At 47.6% G+C, this 26,305-nt stretch overlaps 2 protein-coding genes across 4 annotated transcripts in view; both read left to right on the top strand.

Annotated features, from left to right (window-relative positions):
- PHF12 (PHD finger protein 12) overlaps positions 1-17,814 on the top strand; it is a 44,748-nt gene extending 26,934 nt beyond the window's left edge. Inside the window, exons 6-15 of one of the 2 annotated variants that reach the window (XM_084650686.1) lie at positions 480-612; positions 1,369-1,533; positions 2,894-3,055; positions 4,825-5,635; positions 8,569-8,697; positions 10,143-10,286; positions 12,659-12,757; positions 13,470-13,552; positions 14,960-15,098; positions 16,638-17,814. In XM_084650686.1, coding sequence (XP_084506812.1) covers positions 480-612; positions 1,369-1,533; positions 2,894-3,055; positions 4,825-5,635; positions 8,569-8,697; positions 10,143-10,286; positions 12,659-12,757; positions 13,470-13,552; positions 14,960-15,098; positions 16,638-16,972 — 2,200 coding nt within the window. In that variant the 3' untranslated portion in view covers positions 16,973-17,814. The remainder of the gene's footprint in view (positions 1-479; positions 613-1,368; positions 1,534-2,893; positions 3,056-4,824; positions 5,636-8,568; positions 8,698-10,142; positions 10,287-12,658; positions 12,758-13,469; positions 13,553-14,959; positions 15,099-16,637) is intronic. The other variant, XM_084650687.1, reaches the window with a different exon arrangement.
- Positions 17,815-19,376: 1,562 nt separating this feature from the next.
- DHRS13 (dehydrogenase/reductase 13) lies at positions 19,377-25,349 on the top strand. 2 transcript variants are annotated; one of them, XM_084650567.1, is made up of 6 exons: positions 19,377-19,441; positions 20,873-21,131; positions 22,182-22,300; positions 23,091-23,214; positions 23,459-23,770; positions 24,575-25,349. In XM_084650567.1, exons 2-6 carry the CDS (start codon positions 21,005-21,007, stop codon positions 24,835-24,837), a joined length of 945 nt encoding a protein of 314 aa, XP_084506693.1. In that variant the 5' UTR covers positions 19,377-19,441; positions 20,873-21,004; the 3' UTR covers positions 24,838-25,349. The 2 variants fall into 2 exon arrangements, with proteins under 2 accessions (XP_084506693.1, XP_084506692.1); XM_084650566.1 differs by lacking the exon at positions 19,377-19,441 and having other exon boundaries at positions 20,789-21,131.
- The last annotated feature ends 956 nt before the right edge of the window (positions 25,350-26,305 follow it).

Raw genomic sequence — 26,305 nt, 5'->3', positions numbered from 1 at the left:
AGGGTCCATGAGTTTCCTTGGTAATGGGCCTACTGGCCAAAGCAGTAGTGAATGAGAGCAGCTTGTTCAGAACTGTTTATACAGCTTCTATGGAGTGCCTGGGGAACAAAGGACACTGCCAGTCCTACCCAAAGGATTTTACAATCCAAGGCCCCCATCCTGCATTTGGATTTACATGGGCAGATCTTTGTGCCCATTTGACTTCAGTCCAGTAGGACTCCACACAGATCAATTACCCCATTGTTGCCTAATTTTAGACAATAGCAACAAATAATTCAGGGGAAAGGGAGGATGAGAGCTACAGTAACTTTATTAGGTTACATAAATTGTGTGGCTGGGGCCACTTCAGTCTCTTCCTAATTATTGGCTACAAGTGATCCTTCCCCTCCCACTTGTAGCATAGGAAGATGGTGAGCAACATTAATTTTGGTTTTCTAGGAAATAATAAAAATAGCAGCTGTTTCCCTGTTTCTTTGCAGGAGTTGCAGAGTGGCACCTCTTATTCAGTGTGATTACTGCCCCCTGCTGTTCCACATGGATTGTCTTGAGCCCCCTCTTACTGCCATGCCCCTGGGCAGATGGATGTGTCCAAATCATATTGAACACGTGGTGGTAAGTTTATAATAGTAAATGGATGTTAAAAGGACACGGTCAGATTCAATTTTATTAATGGACTAATTTTAAAAAAAGCTTTGAAAAAAGTTTATTGCTTCTCCATTAGTATTTCTAAGGATGTTTTCAACAAGCAATAAACTGACTATACACAATGTAAACAAACTGAAGAAGTAGAATGTTGATTTTGCTAATTTTCTTTGTTATAGTAATTGGTGTTTGTGACTCTGAGAAGCTTGATTTTTCAGACAAAAATGTGATCAAGTTGGCAACCTCTGGACAGAAGAAAAGCAGTAGATGAAATGCTTATGTAGAGAAGTTATTTCTCCATAGATCTCAGCTTCTTCATTCCAAAGTTCTAGAACTATCCCCCCCAAACCCCTACCCTTTCCTGAATAAGGAATTCCTGTGTGAATCAGCCCTCTGTTCCATCTACCTCAAGTTGGTGGGCACTATTTTATAGTCAAATGTTCATATCCACTGATGGCCGGTATCTAAATACTTCTCTCAGGAGACCCACTGTTGGTGAGATTAGACAAGCAGACATTAATTTATTGGGCCACTGAAATATTTTCTTTCGATCTTTAGAGTTGTGCCCTCTAGCAGAAACGATTTTATTCACAAACACAGAGGACTAACGCTGAGCTGATGGTATTGACGGTACAGTACCAACTGACTGTGAAAGAGGCAGATATTTTTTGGAACAAGTATTGATCTGTCACCCTAACTGCGCCAGTATTCTGTCTGCTCTTCCAGCTGAACCAGAAGAACATGACCCTGAGCAATCGGTGCCGAGTTTTTGATCGGTTCCAAGACACCATATCTCAGCATGTTGTCAAGGTGGATTTCCTGAACCGAATCCACAAGAAACACCCTCCCAACCGCAGAGTTCTTCAGTCAGTGAGGAGAAGAGTTTTGAAGGTAAGTGAAAACAGGAAACATTCTGGAGAACCTTGCTTTCATGTTTTAGCATAATAAAAAGGCAAGTAACAGGCATGCCCTAGTGTGATGGATTATCAAGGCTTTCTCTAGTCTTTGGTGTGTCCCGAGCAGGGCTAGGAAGAAGTGACGACAGCACCTGATCTCAAACTTGGGAGTGGAGCACGGCTGTTTTCTGGGAGCTACATTTAGCTATCCAGCCTCCCAATTAAGTAGCATTACACAGTTTTGCCACTTGGTGGCAACTACACATCTTTCAAATGCAACTTTAAGAAATGCTCTTGCCTTTCCCGTGAGTTGCCCTCATGCTTCAAAATTGGAAGGTTTTTAAGTTGCTAAGAGCTGCCCATATTACTGATTTGTATATGAGACGGAAGCAAGCATACACCATGCAACCCATCCTGTTTTTATATGCTCTAGAATGTGCAAATATTTTTCTGCAATCACAACAGGTCAGCTAGCTTAACACCGTACTGTTCAAGAGTCACTGCGGCAATTTAAAGTTAGTAAGGTTTATAAATTAAACTCCTTTTGAGTAGTAAATTTAAATACATTCTTGGAACAAGTTGGGAAGATAGAACAAAATGTGAGGGAATCTTTACTAGAACCTCTAGGCTGAGACTAGATACTTATTTGTCTGTGGGGGATGGATAAAGGATTAATGGAATCAAAGTTGCTAGGGCAGAGGGTATCCTACTAAATGTGTGGCTCAGAGCCCCAGAGTTGAACACATTGCTTTTTGTCATGTACTAATTTAGAGAAACTGAAAAGTTCTTTAACCTACCAAGCATGGGGTGCAGGCTTCGGTTTTCTTGTGCAATGTTGGAGGTGGCTAACTTCTAAAAGAGAGCAGAGAGATGGAGGACCTGCTTCTGTAGCAGGTGCTGCAGTCGGAAGAACTAGCGCTGCTTCACGTGTTCTAATTTGTCAGCGAAATACCTCACCCAATCTAAATGAGTCAGAATAACTCCATATAATGGGCATTTGATGCTAAATAAATGCATTTTCCCCGCTCTTTTTATTTTGTTTGAATAGATGCATTCATGCTACAACCAGTTCACTAAGGGCTCAAGTTCAGAACTGGTATAAGCAGGTGAAATTCCATTGACTTCAGCAGAGTTGTGTCAACTTAAACCAAGTCTGCATTCCTATTTTCTGGTGTCCCCCTTTCGTATTCCACTCTGCCACAGTGCTGACGGGTGTTGGCACAATCTCTGAGTTCTTTGGCCTGGAAACCATTGGCTAGTAGTAAATTTGGACAATACTTGTTAAGAATGACTGTAGTTTAATGGCACGCACCTGTAATTATTCTAATGTCTCATCTTCCGTCCTGACAATTCAGGTTCCTGATGCGATAAAATCTCAATACCGGTTTCCACCCCCCTTACTTGCACCTGCAGCAATTCGGGATGGTGAGCTCATCTGTAATGGGGTCCCTGAGGAATCCTCACAGAAGCACCTTTTGAACTCTGAGCACTTAGCCAGCCAGTCAGAACAACAAGAGGTAAACGATGGCAGACGTTTTGAATCTATCGCTTCTCTGTGGTGCAAGGACCTCTTTGCTGTGCATTTCAGTTAGATATGATCAAAGTATCTTTTTGAGTAGCAAGTCTAGAATATATGTGCAGTGGTGACTTTCTTCTCTCTCCTTCCATGACCTATCGCAGCTCTTGTTGAACACTTCCTCTTGTCTGCTCCTCAGACAGCTGTGAGGGGATCCAGCTGCTGGATTGTGTGTTAAGCCTCAAGTCTGAATGGAGCCCATGCAGTGTTCTTATCTCAGCACCTCTAGGCACACTTCTAGGGTACAGTCTGTCCCCACCACCACCACCAGATTGCTTTGTTCTGCTGCTGGCACCTTTCCACTCTCCAAATCCCAGCCCCCTACCGACAAGCTGGGGGAAGTGATGTCCCCCAGCTCCAGCCTCCTTAGTATAGCTATTGGACGGTCAGAGTACCAGTGTCAAAGTCCATTGTCCCTAGACTGGTGTCTATATCCTTCATCTCCTGTCAGCTGATGGTGGATACCCTATATCATGCAATGCTCCGTGTCTGTGTATCAGCCAGCATTCCTAAGTTCTGCAGACATGTTCCCCTCATCGTCACACCTCCCATGCACAGAGAGAAGGCTGTTTTTGACTGGGTCTGGGGAAGAGTGATGAGGGTATAATGCTTGGTGTGATTTGAGTGTTTACATTTTTATGTTGCAGAGGGAAATTGCGTTCTCCATTTGGTTGTGTAAGGCTGGTGGAGATAACTAACTTGTATGTTAACATTAATGTTGCTGGGTGGCTTTTGTAAGACTAATGTGAGGACACTCAGAAGTTTTGTATGGGCATATTTTTAATGTCAAATCTGAATGTTATACCTCCTATGAGTTCTCTTACTGGGTTACAGTATTGTAAGCCACAAATCCCTTCGCAAATAGCGGTTGACTCTCTAAGCCATTCTGTCATCTGTTACAAGATTGTGACAAGATGAGCTGGTCCCACAGTGTGAGTGGTGTAAACTTCAGTGGAAGGCAATTGCTGCCTCTATGTATGAGTCTAATGTAGGGACTCCATTCTGTTCTGGAAGCGAAGGATGCATGGTGATGTGCCTTTGGCCAATACCCATCCTTGTTCAGAAAGTGCCTCCGAAGCTGGTAATGTCTGCATGCTGCCTTCGGAAGCCTTGAAGGAATTCAGATTGCAAATTTTCTCCTCCCCCAGTCTTCGTTGTTTAAATAGGTTCTCTGCCCTGTCCCTAAAAAAGCTTCTGTACAGGAAGCCAAAGTATTTCTGCAGTCTGTTGCAGCTTTCTCTACAGAGTCATTTGGCTGGATGCACTCTAAGATGGAGAGAAACCCATTTTATAGAAAGGCCAGTACTGTGTTAAAGTGGAATCTGTTTGAATCTTGTAGCAAGATGGAGGTAGAATTTTGGGCATAAGGCAGACTCTCCCTGTAACTAGCTTGGATTTGGGCAAAATGTTTGTCTTGAGTATCAACGTGATTGATGTATATTCTGGAATAGATGTAAATCCTATGTGGCAGAGGTATAGTGCTCTTAACCACATGATACTGCATTTGTATCAGAACAGCTACCATGGTTCCATAATATACCTATATTTAGTTGTCTTGCTATGGTGGTGAACTGCCTTTCCAGGAGCGGGCAGAGCGATGCCAGGTAAATTGACCTGCTTATTTGGGTGGTTGAAGCAGGCGTGCTGCATGAGTGACCAACCTGTAGTTGTAGCCTGTGAAGCTTACCGATGTTTTCTTTCTTTTTTCAGTGGCTCTGTAGTGTTGTTGCACTCCAGTGCAGCATTTTGAGACATTTATCTGCTAAGCAGATGCCTTCGCTTTGGGACTCTGAACAGACAGAGAAGGCTGATATTAAGCCTGTTATTGTGGCAGACGGCTCAATCACCAACCCTTACCAGGCAGCTGACAAGGCACTCACACCTTCCCTTTATTCCGTGTCGTGCACCTCAGGGATTACCACCCAGAATTCCTTGAGCTCTTCTCAATCCCAGCAGGCTTTATCACAGGAAGATGTCAATTGCAGCTCTTGTATGGATAAGTCAAAGAAAGTATCTTGTGGAACTTCTAATGGGCCAACAGCCTCTGATGTTAAAGTAAATGGTCCTCATTTGTATGGTGTTTCCTCTGAACCTTCGGCACACTTGACTGAGTCTCAGAGGCTAATTGGCCCAGGTAATACAATACCTGGGCTGTCTCATCGGCAAACATGGGCGAGGCCCCTCACACCCCCAGCAGCTTGTGGACTTCTGAATCACGCAGTTGGAACTGTCGTGAAGACGGAGAACATAGTAGGACCCATTTCTTGTGCACAAAGGGGTTCTGCGCCAGTCACAAGTATGCCTGCTTCCATACCAAGCTCTTGTGCCAGCCTAGAGACCACCAGCACTTTGCAAAGAAAGAATGTCCAGACACAGATAGGTCCCCCACTGACAGCAGAACTGCGATCTGTTGGTTCCCCTTTGACTGCCACTAGGGCTCTTACTCCTCCACAGGCAACGGGAGATGGGATCTCTGCCATCGGATCCACACACAGATTCTGTTCACCAGCACCACCTTCAGGTGAGCATCTGATGGGGAGGTCTGGGCCTTCCAGCTGGGAAGTGGAGTGTTTAAAAATCTTTCTTTCAGAGCATGAAGTTTAGTAAGTGCAAGGAAGCAAGGCTTCCCGCGGACATGGCACAATGGAGAACAAGTTAGGGTTAGCATTGCCCACAGGTCCTGAAGCAGAAATTGGGCCCTGTGCTGGGTGTTGCCAGTTAAATGCATCTCTGAAGTGGGGGAGCACTGTGCTGCTTTCTGAAACAGTTGATCCATCAGAGGTTCAGAAGGAACTGGGAATTCTGGAAATGCACTGTAATTTAAACTCTTCAGTTGCTGTGTTGCTGTCACAGTTCCTATTTTGACAACTGTAACAGTAAATTTCCTTTAAGAAGATGGCTGGAGTTTCCAAATGGATTACTTCAAATGTCTGCTTTAATGCTCTGTTAGAAGCAGGCACTCAAGGCTGTGAAGATCATAATGTGTGACCCCTTTCATTTGTTTGCAAAGGCAGTATACAAAAAAAAACCCCTAAATCCCGAGTGTTAGTCAGGAAATGCCACAGTTAAGATTTCATGTACAACCTCAGCTCCACCCTGGTTCCTATGAATTACAGTAGTCTTCTGTCTGCTTTTTGCACAACCTTCGATGTGTTTAGCATCTCGTAACTTTGTCCTTCTGGATGTGTACCCAAATATGAAAGTTATTCATGGGACAATTCTGTTTAACACTGGGTTTCCTGTATATGCTCTACTTATCAAATATAAAGTTTACAACAGTAATAGTGAAAGTTGGCTGGCGTAATACATGCTGTTCGGTGAGCTTTGTGGTTAACAGCCTCCACCCCGAATTGCACCAGTCCTGTCTGTGCTGCTGATTGAAAAAGAAATGTACAATACTATGGACACTGACAAAAGTGCTAAAATGTATTCCTGAGGAGCAGATAACTTAAAAACTTAAGTCCGAGATATGCAGACCCATTATGGCAAGGCAAATAGTGAATCTTCTTCTTGAATGGTAGAGCTGTTCAGAAAATTGTAATTTTTTTATAACTAAGGAATGGGATATTTTCTTTCTTGTACAGAGGAACAACTGAATCCGTTTTTCTCAAGCTTCAAAACAAGTAAACCAACACCGTCACACTCATTTAAGCCCAGAAAATCAGTGTACAACATAAAGATTCAAAAAGCCATGTGCAACTGAAATGAGGCCATTAAGGACATGTAACACTCACAATGCAAATTGTAGAGGTGGCAGTGTTCCCAGGACATGGGAACTGTGGGGTGGGTTCAGAGTCCAAGTTTAAGGCCAGAAGGACCACCAGATCATCGTCTGACCTCGGTGTCACAAGCCACCCAGCACCTGAATACGAAACCCAACAACGAAAATGAGACCCAAGTATCACAGCCCCCAGGCAGAGAATAGGAGGGGTCGAGGTGCCCCAGTGGCCGAGCCCTCTGTAATGGCAGGGAAGTGATTGAGATACCCACATAAGTTTGGTTTGTTAAAGTAAATTTTTTTTTTTTTTTTTCAGCTAGTGAGCATCCAAACAGTTAGTACACACAGTGGGGAGAGCGAGCGCTTAGCTGGCTTGAGTATTATCTTAAAAATCCCTGGTATGAGTGACAGATTTTCCTCTGAAGTAGCATTAATGTAGAATCTACGCCCAGGGCTGCTGACCATCTTAACCGCACTTGTGCACAAAGGAGAAGGCAAACATGCAGCTGCTGGCTTGGCTGTTGCTTCAGCTGGAAGCACAGGGATGGGGAGGAGGGAAGTTTTACCAGGTGGAAAAGGGACCATATTGATGTGGAGAAACATTATGTTCAAGATTCTAAAAGTTCGGCAAAGCATGGATAATCCTGAAAATTCTTCTTAAAAGGATGATGTTTGAGGTCAGTTTGAGCCCAAACTTTAGATTTTATAAAATGCAAACCAAAGCCCCACTCAGCTACCAAGAGAGCGTCTGTAAAATTAAAAAAATCCTATGATAACAAATGTTAATGGAATGTAGGTTTCCCCTCCAGTATTTTTTATTCAACTCATGCTGCATCATGCTAGAGAACAAGTGAATGAGCCTAAACTAAAGCGAAACTGACATTGGAAGTGACAAATAAATTAGATTTTAATTCTTGGTTCTAGTAATGGAAGGTTGTGGGAATCTAGGTAAGGAAAAATTAATGTCCCTTTTAAACTCAGTTAGTATTTCTCATCTAATTCTAAATAGATTATCAGGGAGAGGCAGGAGATTTGGGTATCTGAGGCATGGGGGTGTGAGTTCCTTCACTGCTATGTAGTTCTGTAGCAGACATTTTACAAATGTCACAATATTTTAAGCAGTAGGATTGCAGTTTGTGAATGAGCTAAAGTCACGTGTGTGCGTATTGCTTCTTTGTTACATTCTCACCACCCAGGAAGGAGCTTTCAGACTTCCACAGTACATATGGCACTCGTGTTGGCAGTAGCAGATCTCTAAAACAAGTTACAGAAACATTCATCTTGTTTCTGGTTAACAAAACATTTCTTACCCAAAATTCTGCAAATGTATAAAACCCAACACAAAAAAACTGCTCACAAAATTTCTCCCCTCTGGGTCCAGTGAGATTTGGGTTTCAAGCTGTTCCCCAAACACCTTACAGCTCTGCTCTACAGGTCATACTTCCAGGATAATGTGAATTCCATCAGCAGATGGTAGAGGTCCAGGAGCCCGTGGAACGGAACTCAGTTAAGCTGGCTAGAACTGCTTTGGGAAAAGGTGTGGTGCTATTTAGAGCTCCTTTCAGGAGGTGTGTTGGGTCATGAGAGGAGTTACTCCTCTTTTCAAAGCATTGCTACTAGCAAAATTAGCCAAAAATTTTGTGCAGTTTGTAAATTAGAAGTAGAAGTTGAGGGCTCATTAGTAGCTCAGAAGTGACTGTGCATATTGACGTTGCTCTTCTCTCATGTCTCTCTAGATGGTAAGGTCAGTCCCAGCACCGTATCCATAGGAAGCTCTTTAATTGTCCCCTCATCTTTCACTTTAAACTCTGCGGCTATGTTGGACCTCACCAGCTCTGTGAAAGCATTAATGGATGCCAATGGCGGTGAGTAGTCTTTGGTTTTTTTTTCTGTCCAGAGTTGCTGTGTATACCAGCCGAGAGGGAAATGGTCCTTTCCTTAAAGCATTCACTCCCCTGCTAAAGGGGAGAGTGACTTTGGTAAAGGGGGCCTGGGGTGTGGACATGTGTTACCCTGGGTGAACAGGGGAGTGCCCCATCCCTGTCACAATCGTGGGTCTCATTCACTTCCATGCCTTGGTACTTGGAGTGTTTCACCTCGTAAGCTTTGGGGGTGTCTGTCCAGAATGTTGGTGTCCAGACCTGTTGCTCGATGGAATTCATATGCTCAGACCCCCAGCTTGTCCATGTCATGATTTTAGCTGTGATCCAAGGACACTTCCCTCACCTTTTCTGAAGCCAGTGATTGCGTATTCTTTGTAGGTCACCAGTCATTTGGGCTGCAATATTGTTATGGGTTTGCCTTCAGTTACATCTTTCTACAGCTACGTTTTCTGCCTTTGTCCCAGAGTCTAGTACGTCTTCCTCTCCTTTTCAGTGGGATAGCAGGAAACCTGGACTCTCATCAGGGTGACTTACTGAGGAACCAGAGGACTGCTGTACAGTTCTCAACTTCATTATCAGTCTGTTGCTTGTGACCCTTCTCTGTAGCCTTTCTTGCACTGTTATTTTGACCCTCTTCCCTTTGGCAAACACCTGGCTGTTTGTCTTGGCCTCCTGTGTTTGCAGCGGGACTCTCACTAGCCACCATGGCTCTGCTGCTTTTATTCGCTCTTTTACCAGTGACATTGATGTTGAGACGGCTCTTGCAAGAGGTTAACTAACTTGTTCATGAGCACAATGCAGATCTTTGCAGGTCCTGATTAACTGTCGTCCTTGCTGCTCGTTATCAGCAACAGTGATCTGTTTTGAGATTTACTTTTTACCCAAATAGAGATTTGTATGAATTTCCCCTCTTTCTTAACAATTTTAAGTTGAACCTGCCATGAAAGACTGCGACCCTGAAAATGAGACTGTACCGCTCCTAAGGAGTTGTCGTTTATCTGTGGGATAGATCTAGTCAAACTTCTTTCCAACCAGGGTGTAAATTTGAGTCTCACAAGAAGCATGCCCCATCCCTGCTGCCCAAAAGAGCCTGAAATACACATGGCCTTTCTGGGTCTCTGCCCACATGTAGAGTCTTCAGCTTTTTCCTAGCCAAAAAAACGCAAATGTCCCTTTCCTGTCTAGACTGCAGCTCTCCAAGATTACAAGTCTTGCTGTCCATACGTGCTGCTAGGGAGGCGAATGCACTTAGACAGTAATAGAGCACCCTGTACTTTCGACTCTTGAGGCCGCAGAGTTTTCCCTGACGGAGTTGCTGCTAACAGAAGCAAATGGCAAAATGTAGGAACAGAACAGTTAAGCCCTCAGCAGATCAAATGACGCCCTCTCTGTGAATAACTTACTAATTGCTTTTTATTTATTAACAGAGATTGAGATAAATATGCTGGATGAGAAGCTAATCAAGTTTCTGGCCTTGCAGAGAATACAACAGCTCTTTCCTTCCAAAGTTCACTCCGTAGCAAGCAGTGTCAGTTCCCATCAGTCGTCTCCTTTGGCAAATCACATAGAAGGTAAGAGCAGCCCTAGAATAGTCTCTTTGCATTGAGCTGTGGTTTTTCTCAGCATATACCATGCCATCAGACTGTCATCCAGAGATATTCTCTCTCTTCTGGTATTTGGGAGACACCCATTTCATCTCCTTCCTTCCTCTTGCCCCTCCTCTCTGGATACTCTTCGATCAGAAACATTCCTCCACTTCCCCTTGTTGAGCTTTTGGCAAATGTGGTAGGAAAAGGAGCTTGCTCTCTCCCTGCTGCATCACAGCAACTCACAACCATGGATGTTCTGTTTCCTGTAATTGTGGGGCTAAGCCAAGTTGTACCAGTCTGATCTAGCAAGGAAGGGAAAGGCCCAGCTTCCTTCTCTGGCATGTTTGCAAGAGGCTCAGGGATCTGGGAAGCAAATGAACAAGTGTGTTTGCAGTCCTGTTGCCTTCTTTTTGGAGATGGAGAAAACTGGTTTGTGGGCTTGAAAGAGAAACCTAAACGTGAGCTGGAAGAGCAGGGGCATAGAGTGAGGGTGTTACCTTTTAAAATCCATTGATTTCTTCAATCCAAATCGGCAACTGCAGAGCTAAAATTGCAGATATGTTCTAACACTAAATAGTTGGAAACTGTTACCTCCTTCACTTATAAAATCTGCCAGGGCCTGAGGTCAGGGTTCTGCTTCCTTTGCTATAGTCATTAGTATCACTAATCCTTAGAAGTGCGCCAGGTATGCAGCTTCCTATTCCGCTGTTAGGTTGTCATCAGCTGTTAGGAAGGAGTATAGATTCCCTGAACCATATCCATTTACCTTCAGGAGTAAACAAGAGTTGTCCTGTGGGAGCTGTGTCCTGCTCTCAGGTGGCCTAGGTACAGTAGGAGCAGAGAGGTGAGATCTGTGTTAGTGCATTGTTGGCTGTGTCACAAACTTGACTTGTCCTTGGCTCAGCTCCCCTGGTGGCTTCAGGCCGTGGCATAGCAGCAGGGATTCTGACGGTCAGTAACTGTCTCTTTCTTCTAACACTTCTGGAGCTAGAGGCAGCTGTGGAACTGCATAGGGCCAGCACTGGGATTAAATGATGTGGCCAGCAGACACTTGTAGAACTGAACCTTCGATCATCGGCCCCGACTATCCTAGGGGAGATCAATGGCTGTGTTCCCTACCTGCTTTCTGTCTTTTGGACCCATCAAACTTCAGATGCTTCCCCCTGTGCTAATTTTGACTTTTTTCTTTTGTTTGTTGATGGGACACTTGGGTGACAACTTCTGAGACAAGCCCGGCTGGCTGATCTGTACTAAGCCCGCCCTAGTAACTGTCATCCAAAGCAGCCAAATGTAGAAATGATGTGTTGGGAACAATGAAGCTTTTTGGCATGTTCCATGCTGAAGGTGCCACATAATCCCATGGAGAGTGTTCTTGACATCAGTGGTGAATTCCAGACACACACATTCTAAATTTTTGTTGTTTTTTGACCACTCTTTACTCAGTTTGTAATCTGCATGCTTTGTCAGTTTCACATCCTTTCTTGATGTGAAACTGTCCTGGAGATGCATGTGGTGGGGAGTTAGGTTAGACTGTGTGGGGGTTTGCATGGACAGGAAGAGGGCAGGTACTGAGCCAGTCAAACCTAGACCAGGTTGCCATTTGACTGCTATGTGAAACAAGATGGTGGTCTACCTGTTCCGGGTGCAATGGGGATGTGATCTCTGTGTCCATGCAACCACTGGGTCTTTGTCGGCAGCCTCAGTAGTAGGGGGGTCCAGGATTGACTGTGCTGTGGATACTGAACTAAGATTAAACTAGTTGAAGAGAGAATCCTCCTCCGACCCCAACCTTCCAGTTGTAGGAATTTTAAATTGATCCCTGGAAAAGCTTGTTCTGCATCTACCTGTGCTTTTCTCAGGGGTTAACTAGCAGTTTTGTCTCTAGGGCTGTTGACTTGGCAGCTTTTGCTAGCTCCAAATTCAGTTTAAAGGGGCACCATCTTAAAGGAACTGGAGGACAATAATTCAGAAGACGTGTGCTTTAACACTTCATGGTCCTGGAACTGGAAGAGATGAGAGAGGGGAAATAATGTCTCCTCAGTTTGTTTCCTTTGTCCATGCCCAGTGTCATTTCCCCTGTGTAGTCACGTGGCTTATGTGGGTCTTTCACATAGCAGTGGGGGAGAGAAAAATTCTAAGAAATAGCAAGATGTGACTGTAAAACCACAACAATTGGTCGGGGGTAAGAGCTGAAACTATTTCCGATTTTTGTCCAGATTTCAAGTTGATAGTTTCCTTTAAAAATTATGCATGAGCCCCAGAAAGCCCAATAGGGGGAATACTTAAATCTGGTAACTTTATATTACTGTAGGCAATTTATTCAGTAGTATTCAGATCTCACTTTTGTCTTCCAGTGCAAAGAAAGGAAGTGCAAGCTCGTGCAGTGTTCTACCCCCTCATGGGCATAGGCAGTGCAGTCAACATGTGCTACAGAACCCTCTACATCGGGACAGGTAAGTGACTTCTCCTAGCTGGGGGCTTGCAGAATCCCAGTGAAAAAATAACTTTCCGTTTGTTTTTTCAGCTTTTATTTTGTTTGCACATAGACAGTCCAAGCCATAATGCACTAAAGTCACCCCATTGGAAGTGAATGCAGCTCTTTGGAGAATGCCATGTTGGGGCCAGTTATTTTATCCTGGGATTCTGGAATTATGTTTCTCTTGTGTATTATCAGGCAACATATGCAAGAAAGCTCGCTCAGATGTCAGGACACTGTGTGACTGGCATAGTTAAGTGCCTGTAGCCCAGATTTGATAGCCACTGTTTTAGGATGGGAGTATTAACTCTTGATACCACACAGTCTAAGAGATTTGGCATTAAAAAGTCACCGCTATCCTAGGCTCCCCAAGTCGGTTTCTGTCTGGTAACTGCTAAGAAGGGAGGTTAATGATCATTCTGGGCATTTGCCACTCTTGCCTGAGCCTGGAGCCCCCTAGCACACTGGAAGGGCACAATAATGCTGAAATGGTTTCCCACCTTCCCCTGCTTAATCTTACAGCCAGAACCCTGAGGAAACCTTCTTCTGTGGCTTATCTCAGCACTGTTCACCAAGCTGTGAGAGCAGATACTAAGGAAGCAAGCCCCTTGCTGTTTAATTCTCTTACTCTGTGCTGCCTTGCCAGCTCTTGTGAATTCAGTTGAATTTTGTCTTCCCATCCGTTGCAGGAGCTGACATGGATGTGTGCCTTACAAGCTATGGTCACTGTAACTATGTGTCTGGCAAACATGCCTGCATATTCTATGATGAGGTGAGTGCCTGGGCCTTTGGTTTGCCACTTGCTCAGAGATGGAGATGAAGGCAGCTGGTTGTCTTTGTTGTGTGGAGCTCCTTTGTGGGCTGCAGAGTGAGAGCCAGGCTTATACTAGAGTTAAGGTGGGGTCAGCATTCACTGGTAACCCTCTTTCTGAGGCAGAGAGATCTGCTGACAAGTTCCCTCAGGGCAAACTCTGCAGGCTGAGTCTCTGCACATCCTTAATCTGTTTTCAGTGTCAACATCCTTTCTGAAGCGTGGACACCAGAACTGGATACACTAGTCCAGTAGTGGTCTCAGTATTGCCCTATAGAGCGGGAACACCTCCCTACTCCTCAGTACACGTCTATGCTTATACATCCAAGAATCCCCCTCTTAGCCACCGTGTCAAACTGGGAGCACGTATTCAGCCAAGTCCTCTTCAGAGTCACTGCTTTCCGAAATCGTTCCCTGTCCTCTACGCGAGACCTGTGTTCTTTGTCCCCAGAGGTAGGACTTTGCCTTTGGCTGTGTTACACATGCTGTTCACATGAGCTTGGCTCACGCTCTAGAATTGACATGTCCCTATCATTATTTACTACTACCTGAGCAGATTATTTGGTAATTACTACATGAGTACATCCTTGCAGGAGCCCACCAGAAACACCCATCGGGCGGATAATTCCCCATTGACAATGACTTCGCTATCCCTGTTAGCTAGGTTTTAGTCCGTGTAATGTGGGCTAACAAAACATTGTACTTTTAGTGTAATAGCAATTTCATAACTTGATCCTACTCCGCCGTGACAAGATCTGATCGATCCACTTCCCCCCACTGTCGGGCTGTGTGCTGGGGGTAGGGACTCACTCACTCCTGAGTGTCTCTAGAATGCCAGGCATGCCAGAGGCAGTGTGTTTAATCTCGGGGGCAGTGCCTTGTGCCTGGAGTTAGTGCTCACAGCTGTGCTGTTGACCCCTGTGAAGAGAGGGCTGAGGCCTGCTGTTTCTCCAGCACTGTGAATATGCTTCGTGGTTTGGGAATGAAGCGCAGATGCTCCTTTCTGGTTAGACCCCTTGGTAGTGTGGTGAGCAGCACACAGTGGCTAACATGAGGGGCCTGGCCGAGGATTAGCAGGTGGGGAATTGGGTCCTGTGCAGTACAGCGTGTTCCCAACTGTAGGAATCTCATTCAGAAGGTTGACGAGCCCACAACTGTGTGAGCAGTTTTCATTTGCTCGTTTTGCATTCTGTGCAAGATCAGCATGCAAAGCATTCTGGGTAACATGCATGCAGCCAGATGCCATGAAGTCTGACTTGCTGCCACTGCCTGAAACGGCGTGTTTAGCTCGGTAGGTCCCTCTGTCTGAGCAGGAACGCAGTACAGAGCCTTGCCAGGGTTACATGTGAAGTTTCTCTTCCTTCCTAGAATACAAAACATTACGAGCTGTTGAACTACAGTGAGCATGGGACGACTGTGGACAATGTTCTGTATTCATGTGACTTCTCTGAGAAGACTACACCCATTCCTCCCAGCAGCATTGTTGCCAAAGTGCAGAGTGTGATCAGTAAGTTATGCAAGAACATGTTCCCTAAAGGGAGATGGTGCCCTGGCCTCGTGTGGCTAGAGGAGCCAGCAGTGGGGGAAGCAGAAACTCCAGCTTGTGCTGAAGTACCATATACAGAAGGAAGGGGTCTCCCCAAAGCCCAGACCTGCCCATCAGCTACACAGTATAACCCTCCCCTCTGAGTCCAGCCGCTTGGGACAGAGAGTGCTTTGAACTGCAAATACATGCTTCCTCTAATTAGAGTTAATTCAGACTTAGAGGCCCTTTCCTGACACCTGTCCCTCTCCTGAAAGCGATCAGTTCTGAGCTGGAATCAGATGGTCTCCATAGACTTGATCTGTAGATTTGCCTCTGACCAATGTTCCCTCTAATTTTTTCCACCCATGTATGGAATAAATTTTGGTAGGTGCACCGAGGTATGTGCAGATGTGTGCCACGAGTAGAAACAAAAAACCTAGATATAAATATTTTTAAAAAGTTACCATAGGGACAATTACTCCCACCAGGACAGGTTAGGCATTTTAGAACTCGCTACTCAAAGAGTTAAATTTAAGTGTAAGAGAAATAAAAATTGTGAAATGCATAGACCAGTCAAAACACTAAAATAACACACTTGGAAAGAATAAAATTACAGAAAATATATGTGCATTGCAGGAAGTACCAAGTAGTAACAACAATAATACAAGTATGTGTTGGAGGTGAGTGTGAAAGAGACTGTGTGCGTGTGAGAGAGAGAGAGATGGCTGCTGGGGAAAGCTGTGCGTTGTCTCTTTAAGACACTCACTGAAAGCTCTCCTGCTCTGTCCTGTGTCTCCCCTCTGTGGAGATGGGGTATGTGGGCAGGGGGAGAAGGAGATTGTGTGTGTGCATGCGAGAGAGAGAGAGACTGTGTGTGTGAGCTGGCTGCTGGGGAAATCTCAAACAGTGCACTGTCTCTTTAAGAAAGGCACTCCACCACTCCCCATTCAGACCACAGCAGCTCTGCGTCCTCCTGAGCTAAGCTGTCCCCTCTGCCCTGCACTGTGGAGATGGGGTACAGTGGGAGGGGGACACCCTGACAGCACACGTAAACACACCCTGGTTCTGCACAGCCAGCAGGAGGGTCCCGGGAGCAGCTTCAGGATGGAGCAATGTGGGGGAAGGGGCACCTGAACACATGCTGCCGGCTGTGCTCTCTAATCAGCTGGGTGACGTTTGACTCTCTCCTACCTGGCCGCCCAAGCACGCAGCGTGCAGGGAACACAGCCTCTGACCTGGTCCTGTCAGGGGCTACACTCTAAGCATCATTATCCACCTCTTTATCCTCCCATTGCTTCACTCCTGCTGCCCACCTGACCTCGTGCCCTTCCCACAGCAGGGCCTACATACAGGCTGCTGAGAGATCCCTGCACCCAGGGGCTGGCCGCACTCTGAAGTTGCCGGTGATCATGTGACTACAGCACTTAGTGTTGTATAGAAACAAGCTGCTGCACTTGAGTGTGACACTCTCTGGATGGGATGCTTGCCCCGGCCTGTTTCCCATTTGCGTTTCTTTTCCAGAATGCCACAAAGGCAGAAAACAGGACGAGGAGCCGCATGAAGAAGCAGTCGTGATGAATTCCCAGGCACAAGGGCAGCACCGGAAACCCTGCAATTGCAAAGCCAGCAGCTCTAGTTTAATAGGAGGCAGTGGGGCGGGGTGGGAAGGAACAGCCCTGCTCCACCACGGCAGTTACATCAAACTGGGTTGCCTGCAGTTTGTCTTCAGCATCACTGACTTTGCGACCAAACAGCCCAAAGGGGACGCTGCCTTAGTACAAGACATGGACTTGGAGGAAAAGCTCTCTCTGAAACCCCACCAGGTGCCCGTGCTGCGGTCCAACTCCGTTCCCTAGGAGCTGAGGCAGAGCCATGGGGGAAGAAAAGCCCTGTCCTGAGACTCCTGCAATGCAAAATGTACAAACCAAGTGGGGATTTTCTGTCGGCCCAGAAACTGTTCACGCGCCGTTTGCATGAAATGAAGAACGTTTCACTTTTTTAATTATTTTCTTCTTTTGCTCAAGTTTTAGGGGCATTTGCACATATATTTGTACTATACATTTCATTTTAAAAGGAAAGCTGCAGCAAGAGGAGGACGTGTCAGAGCGAGGAGGGGGAGGGGCGGGGGCTGGCTGACTTGGGCTCTCTCTGACAGATCGTTCCCATGCAGTTGTAAAATAATCAAAAACGTGTTCTATTTTGTGCCAGTGACGATAGTTTTATATTAAAAGAGAAAAATACAGTTTTCATACAGCAAATCTATACAATATCCTTGTTTTATTTAATGTAAAGAAGTGCTCTCCTCCTCCTCCCCAGTTATTTTCCCCTCCCCTCCCCTCCCCGCTCTGGTTGCACTACAAATAGATGCTGTGTATTGTGGGCAATGAGAAACGAGTGTCTCTTCTCCTGCTGCCCGCCCTGTTTTGTTCCAGCCAAGGAGAAGTATCGGACTCTGTGTAAATACATCCGGGATGGCGTTTTCAATGTTTTAAAGCTGTGTACAGTGCTACATGTGCTATGACGTTGCCTCAACCTGTCTATTGTAGCAAATCGTTTGTCGTAAACCTGTTTGTCTCTTTTGTTCTATGCCACCTCCCCGCCCCCCCGGCCAGCTAGTTCCGATGTACATAGTCATTGTAATGTTTTAGACTTTACAGAAGGTTTCCTGTATTCTGTATATAAAAAACAAAATACGTCACCTCCTGCTTTCGACTGTCTGTCCTGACTCTGTAAACACAAGCAAGGATCTACAAGAGCATCCCAAGGCAAAACCCAACCTCTGTGAGAGGGGCCTCCAGGCTGTGCCCAGGAACAGCCCTGGTCCGCTCTTCTCCCCCTGCTCTGCCCCAGGCCTCCAGGACCAGGGTGGCTGGGGACAAAGTGAGCTCCCAGGGGGAATGAGGCTTCTCCGGAAGAATGGAAGGTTCGAATACAGGGTGTATCTGTGATGGCCTCTGTGGCTCCTCCTTTGTTCTTGACCACATCAGTGCCATGCACTGGCCGTGTGCATCCCCTCCCCCACTCTGTACAGGGTATGTTCTTAGGGCATCATGCTGCACAGCAGACTCGCTCTGTTGGCACTCAAGGTTTGTAGCTATTACGGGGCGGGAAGCTGCTCCCATTCAGCAGCCTTCCCCTTCGCTCCTGGCTCTCCTGCCCTAGAGCCACTCTGCTGTATTTTTACTGTTTTATACTCTATGTTCTGATCTGGAAATACTAACTCTTTTTGTACAAAGACGGAAGGATTTGCGATCTGTTCCAATGGCATTAAGTCTGTATTAATAAACTCTCATAATACTATTGAAAACAGAGCAAGAACCACACTTGCACCCTTCTTTTTTCCCCTCCCACCTGCAGTTTGGGGCTCAGATAGCTTCTCACCCTCTCCAGACAGGGAAGCTCCTTGGGCAGGTTGTGAGGCCTGGTGTGAAGGGAGTGTTCTCCCAGCTTTTCCCTCTCCTGTCAGCCGCGTCCCCGCTGCAGGAAGGCTCCTGGGCCATGACTTCACTTGTACCTTAGGGTTACACCTGTGCTCACCTCCTGAGACCTGAGAGAGATTGGATCGGCTAATCGCTAGCCGCAGGGAACATGCTCCTGTGTTGAATAAGTTCTGGTATTTTGGCACAGCCTTTAATGTGTTGGCTCTGGTTTCTTGTAGTCCTCAGGTGCAAAGCGTTTTAAAGGCTTGCATTAATTTAGCCTCGGGTACTGGGAGATGAGGGTTTGTTTAATCATCTTCAGCCACAACCCAGGGCGGGTGTGGGTGGTAAAGTAAGTGCTAAGACTGTAATGATTTGCCCTGGTACCCTCCAGCCATTGATCTCAGTGCTTGGCAAATGACATTTCAGCCAAACAGTCCTTCAGCAGGGGAACTTCTCCTGGAGCTGGTGAATGTTCCTGAGGGAGGCTGGCATATATGCCCATGGGATGCATCCCTTCTACCTGTCCAAATACCCCCCTGAAGCAGCATTTTCTGCCCTCTGTCCCTTTACCCTGACCCCCTTCATTTATTCCACTTAAAATCCTAGGAGGCTGGCCACAAGTCCCCCCAGAGCCTGGCAAGGAGGTTCCTGGAACTGGCTTGCTCAGGTCTGTGCCGGCTGCTGTGCACCCCTTCTCTGCCGCCCCTGGCTTCTGCTAGCCCAGCATGCAGGAACCGAAGGTAAACACTCTTCCTCCCCGCTGTGGGCTCACCCCCTTCTCTGCTTGTACTGCCCGGTGGTGCAGTTGAGCTGTTTTCTCTAGTCCAGTGTTTGCCAGGGCTGTGATTCCAGTGTCATTCCACTGCCAGCGAGCGGTGCCTACGCACATGGGAGACCTTCCAGGTGAGTAACTCCTGTCGCTGCCACAAAGCTATTGTGTGGCCATGAATGGGGGGGGCCCTGCACGATTGGGAACAGGAGTCGTTTGTCCAATTGTCTGTTAGGAGGGGCTGGGGGACAATTTTGTGTTCTTGCATACAGAGAATATAGGGCTCCTAGGTCTGTAAAGTGAAATGCACGTCTATGGGGCTAGATAACTAATCGTTTCAAGCCCCCGTGTCTGCCCTGCTATTTTAGTTCTTTCATATTAGGGTTTTGTCCCACTGCTGGGGTCTTACTTCTCTAGCAGACTCTGTACTCGGCATCTCTTTGATGGAAAACCATGAACTAAACCTATAGTTCAGAAAGTGAATGGTGGTTCTAAGCCTGTTGAAACCGGTCTGCGCACCTGTCAATGGTGAATACTGACACTACAGTTTATGGCCCTGCCCCAAGCCAGCTGGGAGCACGAATCGGTTAATGTTTGTTAAAGTGCTGCTGCGGGGTGCTGATAATCAGGTTTTCAAAGGTGCTGAGCCTCCACCAGGCCCACTGCAATCATGGGTTGTTGAAGAAAACAAACACACCATCCTTGCTGAGCCGGGTGACAAACAGGTTTCCTGTCTGGGGGGAATTTTTGAGATTTCAAAACAATTTTCCGTCCCAAATCAGGACAAAACTTCAATCTCGAAAAATTCCGCATACTGAAAATCGGAACCAGCTTTTGGACTGGGCCAGTCGAAAGGTTTCTTTATCAATAGGGCTGTAGCCTTGTAGCACTGACAAGGCTACAACACTATTGAGATTAGTGTCGGATATTAGACCCGCAAGGTGGGCGAGGTGATATCTTTTATTGGACTAGCTTCTGGCAGTGCAAGAGACGAGCTCTCGAGCTTACGCAGAGCTCTATGGAAGCTTGTGTGTCTCACCAACAGAAGTAGGTCCAATTAAAGATAACACCTCGCCCACCTTGTCGCTCATCTACCAAGTCATTTAAATCAAAACCTGCAACGGGTTTGTTTAGAAAATGCTGACACAGGAAGTTTGAGAGCTTTGACACGTCTGTCAGCGCTTGTTTGAACCGGGGGCCGCGGTTTTGACAAACTGGCTTTTTTGGACAAAAAATGTTGATCAGAAATTTCCCGGCCATCTCTAGCTCCTTGGGCAAAGCCGAATTCGTGCCCTGCAGGCTACGGATCTGCAGGTGGCAGTGTTGCCAGCAGATTGGCTGTATTTCAGCCAATCTCACGCTATAAAGCAGAGGGCCCAGGCCGAGCAGCCTGAAGCCGTGCCTGGATCAGAGCCAGCTTCAGAACCGCACATCCTGGGCGTGAACTTGCAGAGGTTTGGCCCAGGAGGCTTGCCATAGCTTTGCTGCATGCAGAGAACAGCCCAGGAGAGCTTTTTATGCAATGTGAAGCAAGTGACCTTTGTCCTGGTCCTTCTCTGACGCAGGTTCTGGCTCCGGCTCCGGCCCGCCCAGGAGCGCAGCTCGGCCAAGTGACTCTTGCCGCTGGAGGTGCCTGTGAATTGGCTGCAGCCAAGGGAAACCTGCTGCTGACCCTGTTCGCTGCGCCCCAGGAAGCCATGGCCACAGTGCTACTAGTGCTTGGGCTGCTCCTGGGCCTCTACGCCCTCCTCTATTACAACTGCATCAAAGGGGCCAAGTGTAGGGCCCAAACCAGCCTCCGAGGGAAGACCGTGGTCATCACAGGTGAGGGGGAGAGGGGACAGGTGCCTCCAGGGACGCTGGGGGGCTACCTGGGCTCTGGTAGAGTGTCTCTCTTTAAAAGTGGGAAACCCCCTGCCCCCAGCTCAGGACAAGGTCTCTGATTCCCACGCAGCACGTTGTCTCCTGTTGGAAGAGCCCAGGCTGGGTGCCAGGCCCAGCTCTGCCTTCTCCCTCTATGTCACAAATGTGAGCTCAGTGCATCCGGCTGGAGCTCCCAAGGCTCCTGCGGTCAAGGGTTGGGATCCCAGCCGACTTGACTCCGCTAATTGAGACAGATCAGAATCGCCTGGTGTCCACCTTTAGTCCAGTGACCAGGGCTGGATATGTGAGATGAATGTGCAGGCAGCCCCACAGCTGGGTTATGGGATAACCTGCCCGCCAGTGAAGTCTCCTAGCCTGGAAGAGTTTGAGCTTGGCTGTGTGCTGAGTTGCTCTTTCCCTCCCCAAACTCTTGTCTAGTATTTACTAGTCTAATTCTGGATACTCATGATAACCATAGAAACAGCCAATCCCTCATTGCTGAAGCCAAAAGGTAGCCACAGCCAATGTGCTGTGGCAATGAGTTCTACAGTCTATTCATAGTAAGAAAAAGGATTTCTCTGTAGCATTTCCACACAGAACATTGCGTATGGATCAGTGAGAGGAGGTTTGGACCCTGGTGTCCTTGGCAAAGTTCTCTTCTCCTGGTTTGTTGTGCGGGGGTTGTTTGCTGGCTGCGCCCTCCTCATAAGAACGGCCCTACTGGGTCAGAGCAAAGGTCCATCTAGTCCAGTATCCTGTCTTCCAACAGTGGCCAGTGCCAGGTGCCCCAGAGGGCATGAACAGAACAGGGAATCATCCAGTGATCCAGCCCATCGCTCATTCCCAGCTTCTCTCAAAGAGAGGCTAGGGACACCGTTCCTCCCTGGAGGCGGCTGGATTTCAGGCAGGCTCTATGAATTGTTTTGAGAGGGAACACAGTGCTACCACAACACAGAGCCAGGCTGCTCTTGGTCATCTCCTTGTGTCCAGCTCCTTCTTCTGCTTTTCCAGGGGGAAACACTGGGATTGGGAAGATGACAGCCCTGGATCTGGCCCGGAGAAGAGCTCGCGTCATCCTGGCCTGTCGCAGCAGAGCGAGAGGAGAAGCGGCTGTCTATGACATCAGGCGGGTGCGGGCTCTGCGCTCCTATTGCCTCACTCAGATGGATGCAGTCTGAGCCCCAGTGATGAGCAGTCCCTGCTATATGGCAGGCCTGCACCCTCATGGGATGCTGCTGAACTTTGAGGGTCCACCAAGGCTTAGGATGGAGCATACCCAGGGAGGTGCAGAGGGCAGTGGTACCAGCTTGGGGAAGGTTTAGGAGCCCTGGCAGATAAGCAATAAGAGTTCCCTTATTCCCAGGAGAGGACGCAGCATTTAAGGGCTCTGCTACTCCCCAGTGAGGCGAGGGGCACAGATGCCAGCACTGGGTGGGGAGTGGAGGGCTGCAGAGGTACTTGCCTACAGAGAATGCTGGCAAGGGGGTTGTGCACATTCCATGGGCACGGTGGGCCCCATTTCTATATGCAGGGAGCCAACCAAGATGACAGCATCCCCCAGGCTGGATTTTCTGACTGCCCCAGGGATGCCTGAATTCCCCGTTTACCTGCCCAACTGCCAAATTAAACACCCTGTGAGGCCTTTCTCTATCCTGCTCAGGTGTCTCAGTGTGGGCTGGCTGGCTGCATGGTGTCAAACAGTAACCACTGCGGAGCCTGCAAAAAAAAGGTGCATGCAGGCTCTGGGGCTTGGTGCTCTGAAGGGCAAGCAGCTCCCTCTGCTAGTTCCTGTTTGCAGTTTGCCCCATGCTTCAAAGTGGAAACGGGACATCACCTTCCGCGTCGCTGTCACTGGTCTGGAGCCTAACCGCCCCATGCACCATTGTGGCCTGCAATGAGTGCTGCCTCCTCTTTCTCCAGGAGAGCGGGAACAATGAGGTTCTCTTCATGAGTCTGGACCTGGCCAGCCTGGACTCAGTGCGAGCATTTGCAGAGACTTTCCTGAGATCTGAGCCTCGTCTCGACATCCTGATCAACAACGCAGGTGGGAATCTCATTACCGAGCCTGCCACCCAGCTCCTGGTGGGACAGGGATAGGTAGGTCAGGCCCTGAGGCTGTGCTGAGGAGGTTCTGGGGGAGATTCCTGGATGCTGATGTTGGGGTGATGACTCTCTGAGGTGGGGAATAACACAGTGTAGGCTTGTTTTGGCTTGCAGGACCCTGTCGGGTGGAGAAAGTCCTAGACCAGAGATCACGGCTGTATATTGGAGCTTATTTTTCTCTACAGGGGTTGGAGCAGGTGGCAGGAAGAAGGATGGCTTTAACCTGGTCTTTCAGGTCAACCACCTTGGTCACTTCCTTCTGACTCACCTCCTCCTAGAGCGGCTGAAGCTCAGTGCACCGAGCCGTGTGGTGATTGTGGCCTCCAATGCACATCGATCAGGGAAAATAGACTTTGAGACCCTCCATAAGCCAGTGGAAGGGATACTGCAGAACTTCCAGGCTTACTGCACCAGCAAACTGGCCAACATCTTGTATGCCCGAGAGCTGGCCAACAAACTGGAGGGAACCGATGTAACCTGCTATGCTGTTCACCCAGGTGAGCATGGGTCCAGCCTTTCTCTGGGGATGTGGCTTCCAAATCCCACCAAAGTTCCTGAGAGCTATAGATCAGAGCCTCGCTACTCAAGAGGTGAAGTTCAATCCAGTCCTGTTTGAGACCTGTCTCAGGACAAACTGGCTACTAAGGACGATAATTTCTGATTTGGGTTAATTTCAGATCTCCCCTAAGACGGGTACTCAAGCCCCTGGACTCCTGTGGCTCTTCCCTTTCACACTGAGCCTCCCACCCAGTCAAGGAGGACTGGTCAGCAATCTTAATAAGAGAGGCAGCTTTCTAATGAACCAAAGTTACTCTTTACCCCCAAGGCCATGATCCCTCATTCTGCATTTCGCCCTGCTTGCAATGAAATTCTCTTTCCTACCTCTCCAGCACTGGTTGGAATTTGGGTGGGAGGGAGGCCAGAAAATGGAACTGCTATTTGGAGGAAGCATGATGTACAGATTAGAAACTATTCAACACCTTACTGTGCAAGTCACTTTCTTTGAACTGTCCATGTACTTCACCCCTCTTTGCAGTCAAGTTCCTGTCGAGTGAGTACTAAGAGAACATAAGAACGGCCATACTGGGTCAGACCAAAGGTCTGTGGATGGTTCTCAGTGAAATGTACTAAGAACCAAACCCAGTGTGCCTGCATGGGTCTCATGTAGCTTTTGCCTTCTCTCTGTCTTCACTGGCACCGTTGCTCTTTATGCCTCCTGAGTAAGACCCCCTCCTCCCAGATGAGGGACGTTTCCCGTACATTCCAGTCTAACTGCAGCTGCTGCTTTATTTTGCTTTCAGGGGTCGTTAACACTGAACTATTCCGCTACATTCCGATCTGGCTGTGGCCATTCTTTTTTCCGATCTCCTGGCTCTTCTTCCGAGACCCCACTGATGGAGCCCAGACCTCTATCTACTGTGCCACGCAGGAGGGGATTGAGATGTTCAGCGGACGGTACTTTGTGGACTGCCGGGTACAAGATCCCAGGCCCCAGGCCCGTGACGATGCTGTTGCCAAGAAGCTGTGGGAAGTCAGTGAGAGGATGGTGGGTTTGGCTGCTTAGAATGTGCTATCCCCTGACCCGGAGAGCTATGTAGGGACCATAGACTGGAATAGCAGTGGCTGCTGTAGGGGTAGGATTAAGGTGCATTAGGAAACTGAGAGGGCCTCAGACTGGCAAGAGAGAGGCAGAGCTGAAAGCGAGGCCTCAGATACATTAGAAATTACATGGTGGAAGCTTCCATGGCATCTAGGCTATACCAGATGATCCAACACTGTAATATGAACATGTACCCATCTTCTTAAGAAGCAGGATTTTCTTTACACTGCATCTAACAAATAAGATTGTGAGAGCTGGGATTACCACTCTGAATGTAGGTGCCTTACCGTGCCCCAGTGTGTAAGGATGATGATGATGTGGGTTCTGCTGGTGCTATCCACGCTCTCATTTCTCTCACCTCAAGCCCTGTTTCATACCTGAACATTTTCGATAGCATTTTCTATAATTGTATCAATTAAAACACAATGAAAATAACTGTTTTAAAAGGTGAATTAAAGCACCTCCTTGAGCATGTATCATTTTCCCCATCCCACTTTGTCACAGTAGCCCAAATACTTGCCTTTCAAGAATAGCACTGATGCCTACCACTAAAAAAGTTTCCACTGGGGCAATTGCCTAATTCTGTGGAATCCCCAGTGCAATAGTTTCGTGAGGCTGTTTCTGTATGTAGCTGGCCAGCTGTGGTCTACGTTCTAGACCTGCAGGGAATTCCTGGGTAGTAGGTATATGTTCACCAAGAAGTTTTGGGAAGGCTGACATTCAAAGGAAGTATAAAGATGTTCTGGGCAGGATGCTAGCGGTAACAGCTATGTGCACAAAGAGACAAAATGCTGGTAAGTCCTCACTGCACAGTGGCAAATGGGTGCCTCCTCCACTGAACTAGCTGCTGAGTCTCTCTGAAAGTGTCCTGGCTGCAGCAGGCAAGTTATAAGAGTCATTTAAATTCTGTCTAGACTGGGGGGAAAGTGCTTGCTTAAAATTGGGTGAATTAACATGATTAGAAACCCCCTTTAACACTGAATGGAGATATCGTTTCACACTTTTACAGGTGTTAGCTGGTCACAAAATTGGGGATTGATAGAAAAGGCCACAACTGTGACAATTATAAGAACGGGGGCAGCTGAACACTACTTCATGAGATGTACAGCCCTGCATACAATGATCATCCCCCTCTGTAAACATGTTCTCTACTAGCTCCTCACCAAACCCATAGGGCAGCTGGTGACAGACACAACATCCAGCCCAGTGTGGCACTGAGGACAGACACCCCCCGCCCCCGCGCACTTCCACCCTACCCCACCCAGCGTGGCGGTGCCTGACAGACACCCCCCCACACACACACCCCCTCAGCACGGCGCCGCCTGACACCCCCCACACACACACCCCCTCAGCACGGCGCCGCCTGACACCCCCCACACACACACCCCCTCAGCACGGCGCCGCCTGACACCCCCCCACACACACACACTCC

The sequence above is a fragment of the Lepidochelys olivacea genome, assembly GCF_965140295.1.
Source record: "Lepidochelys olivacea isolate rLepOli2 genome assembly, chromosome: 17".
Taxonomy (NCBI): Eukaryota; Metazoa; Chordata; order Testudines; family Cheloniidae; genus Lepidochelys; species Lepidochelys olivacea.
The sequence above is the reverse complement of the archived record's forward strand: the minus strand, read 5'-3'. Positions and strand labels throughout refer to the sequence as shown.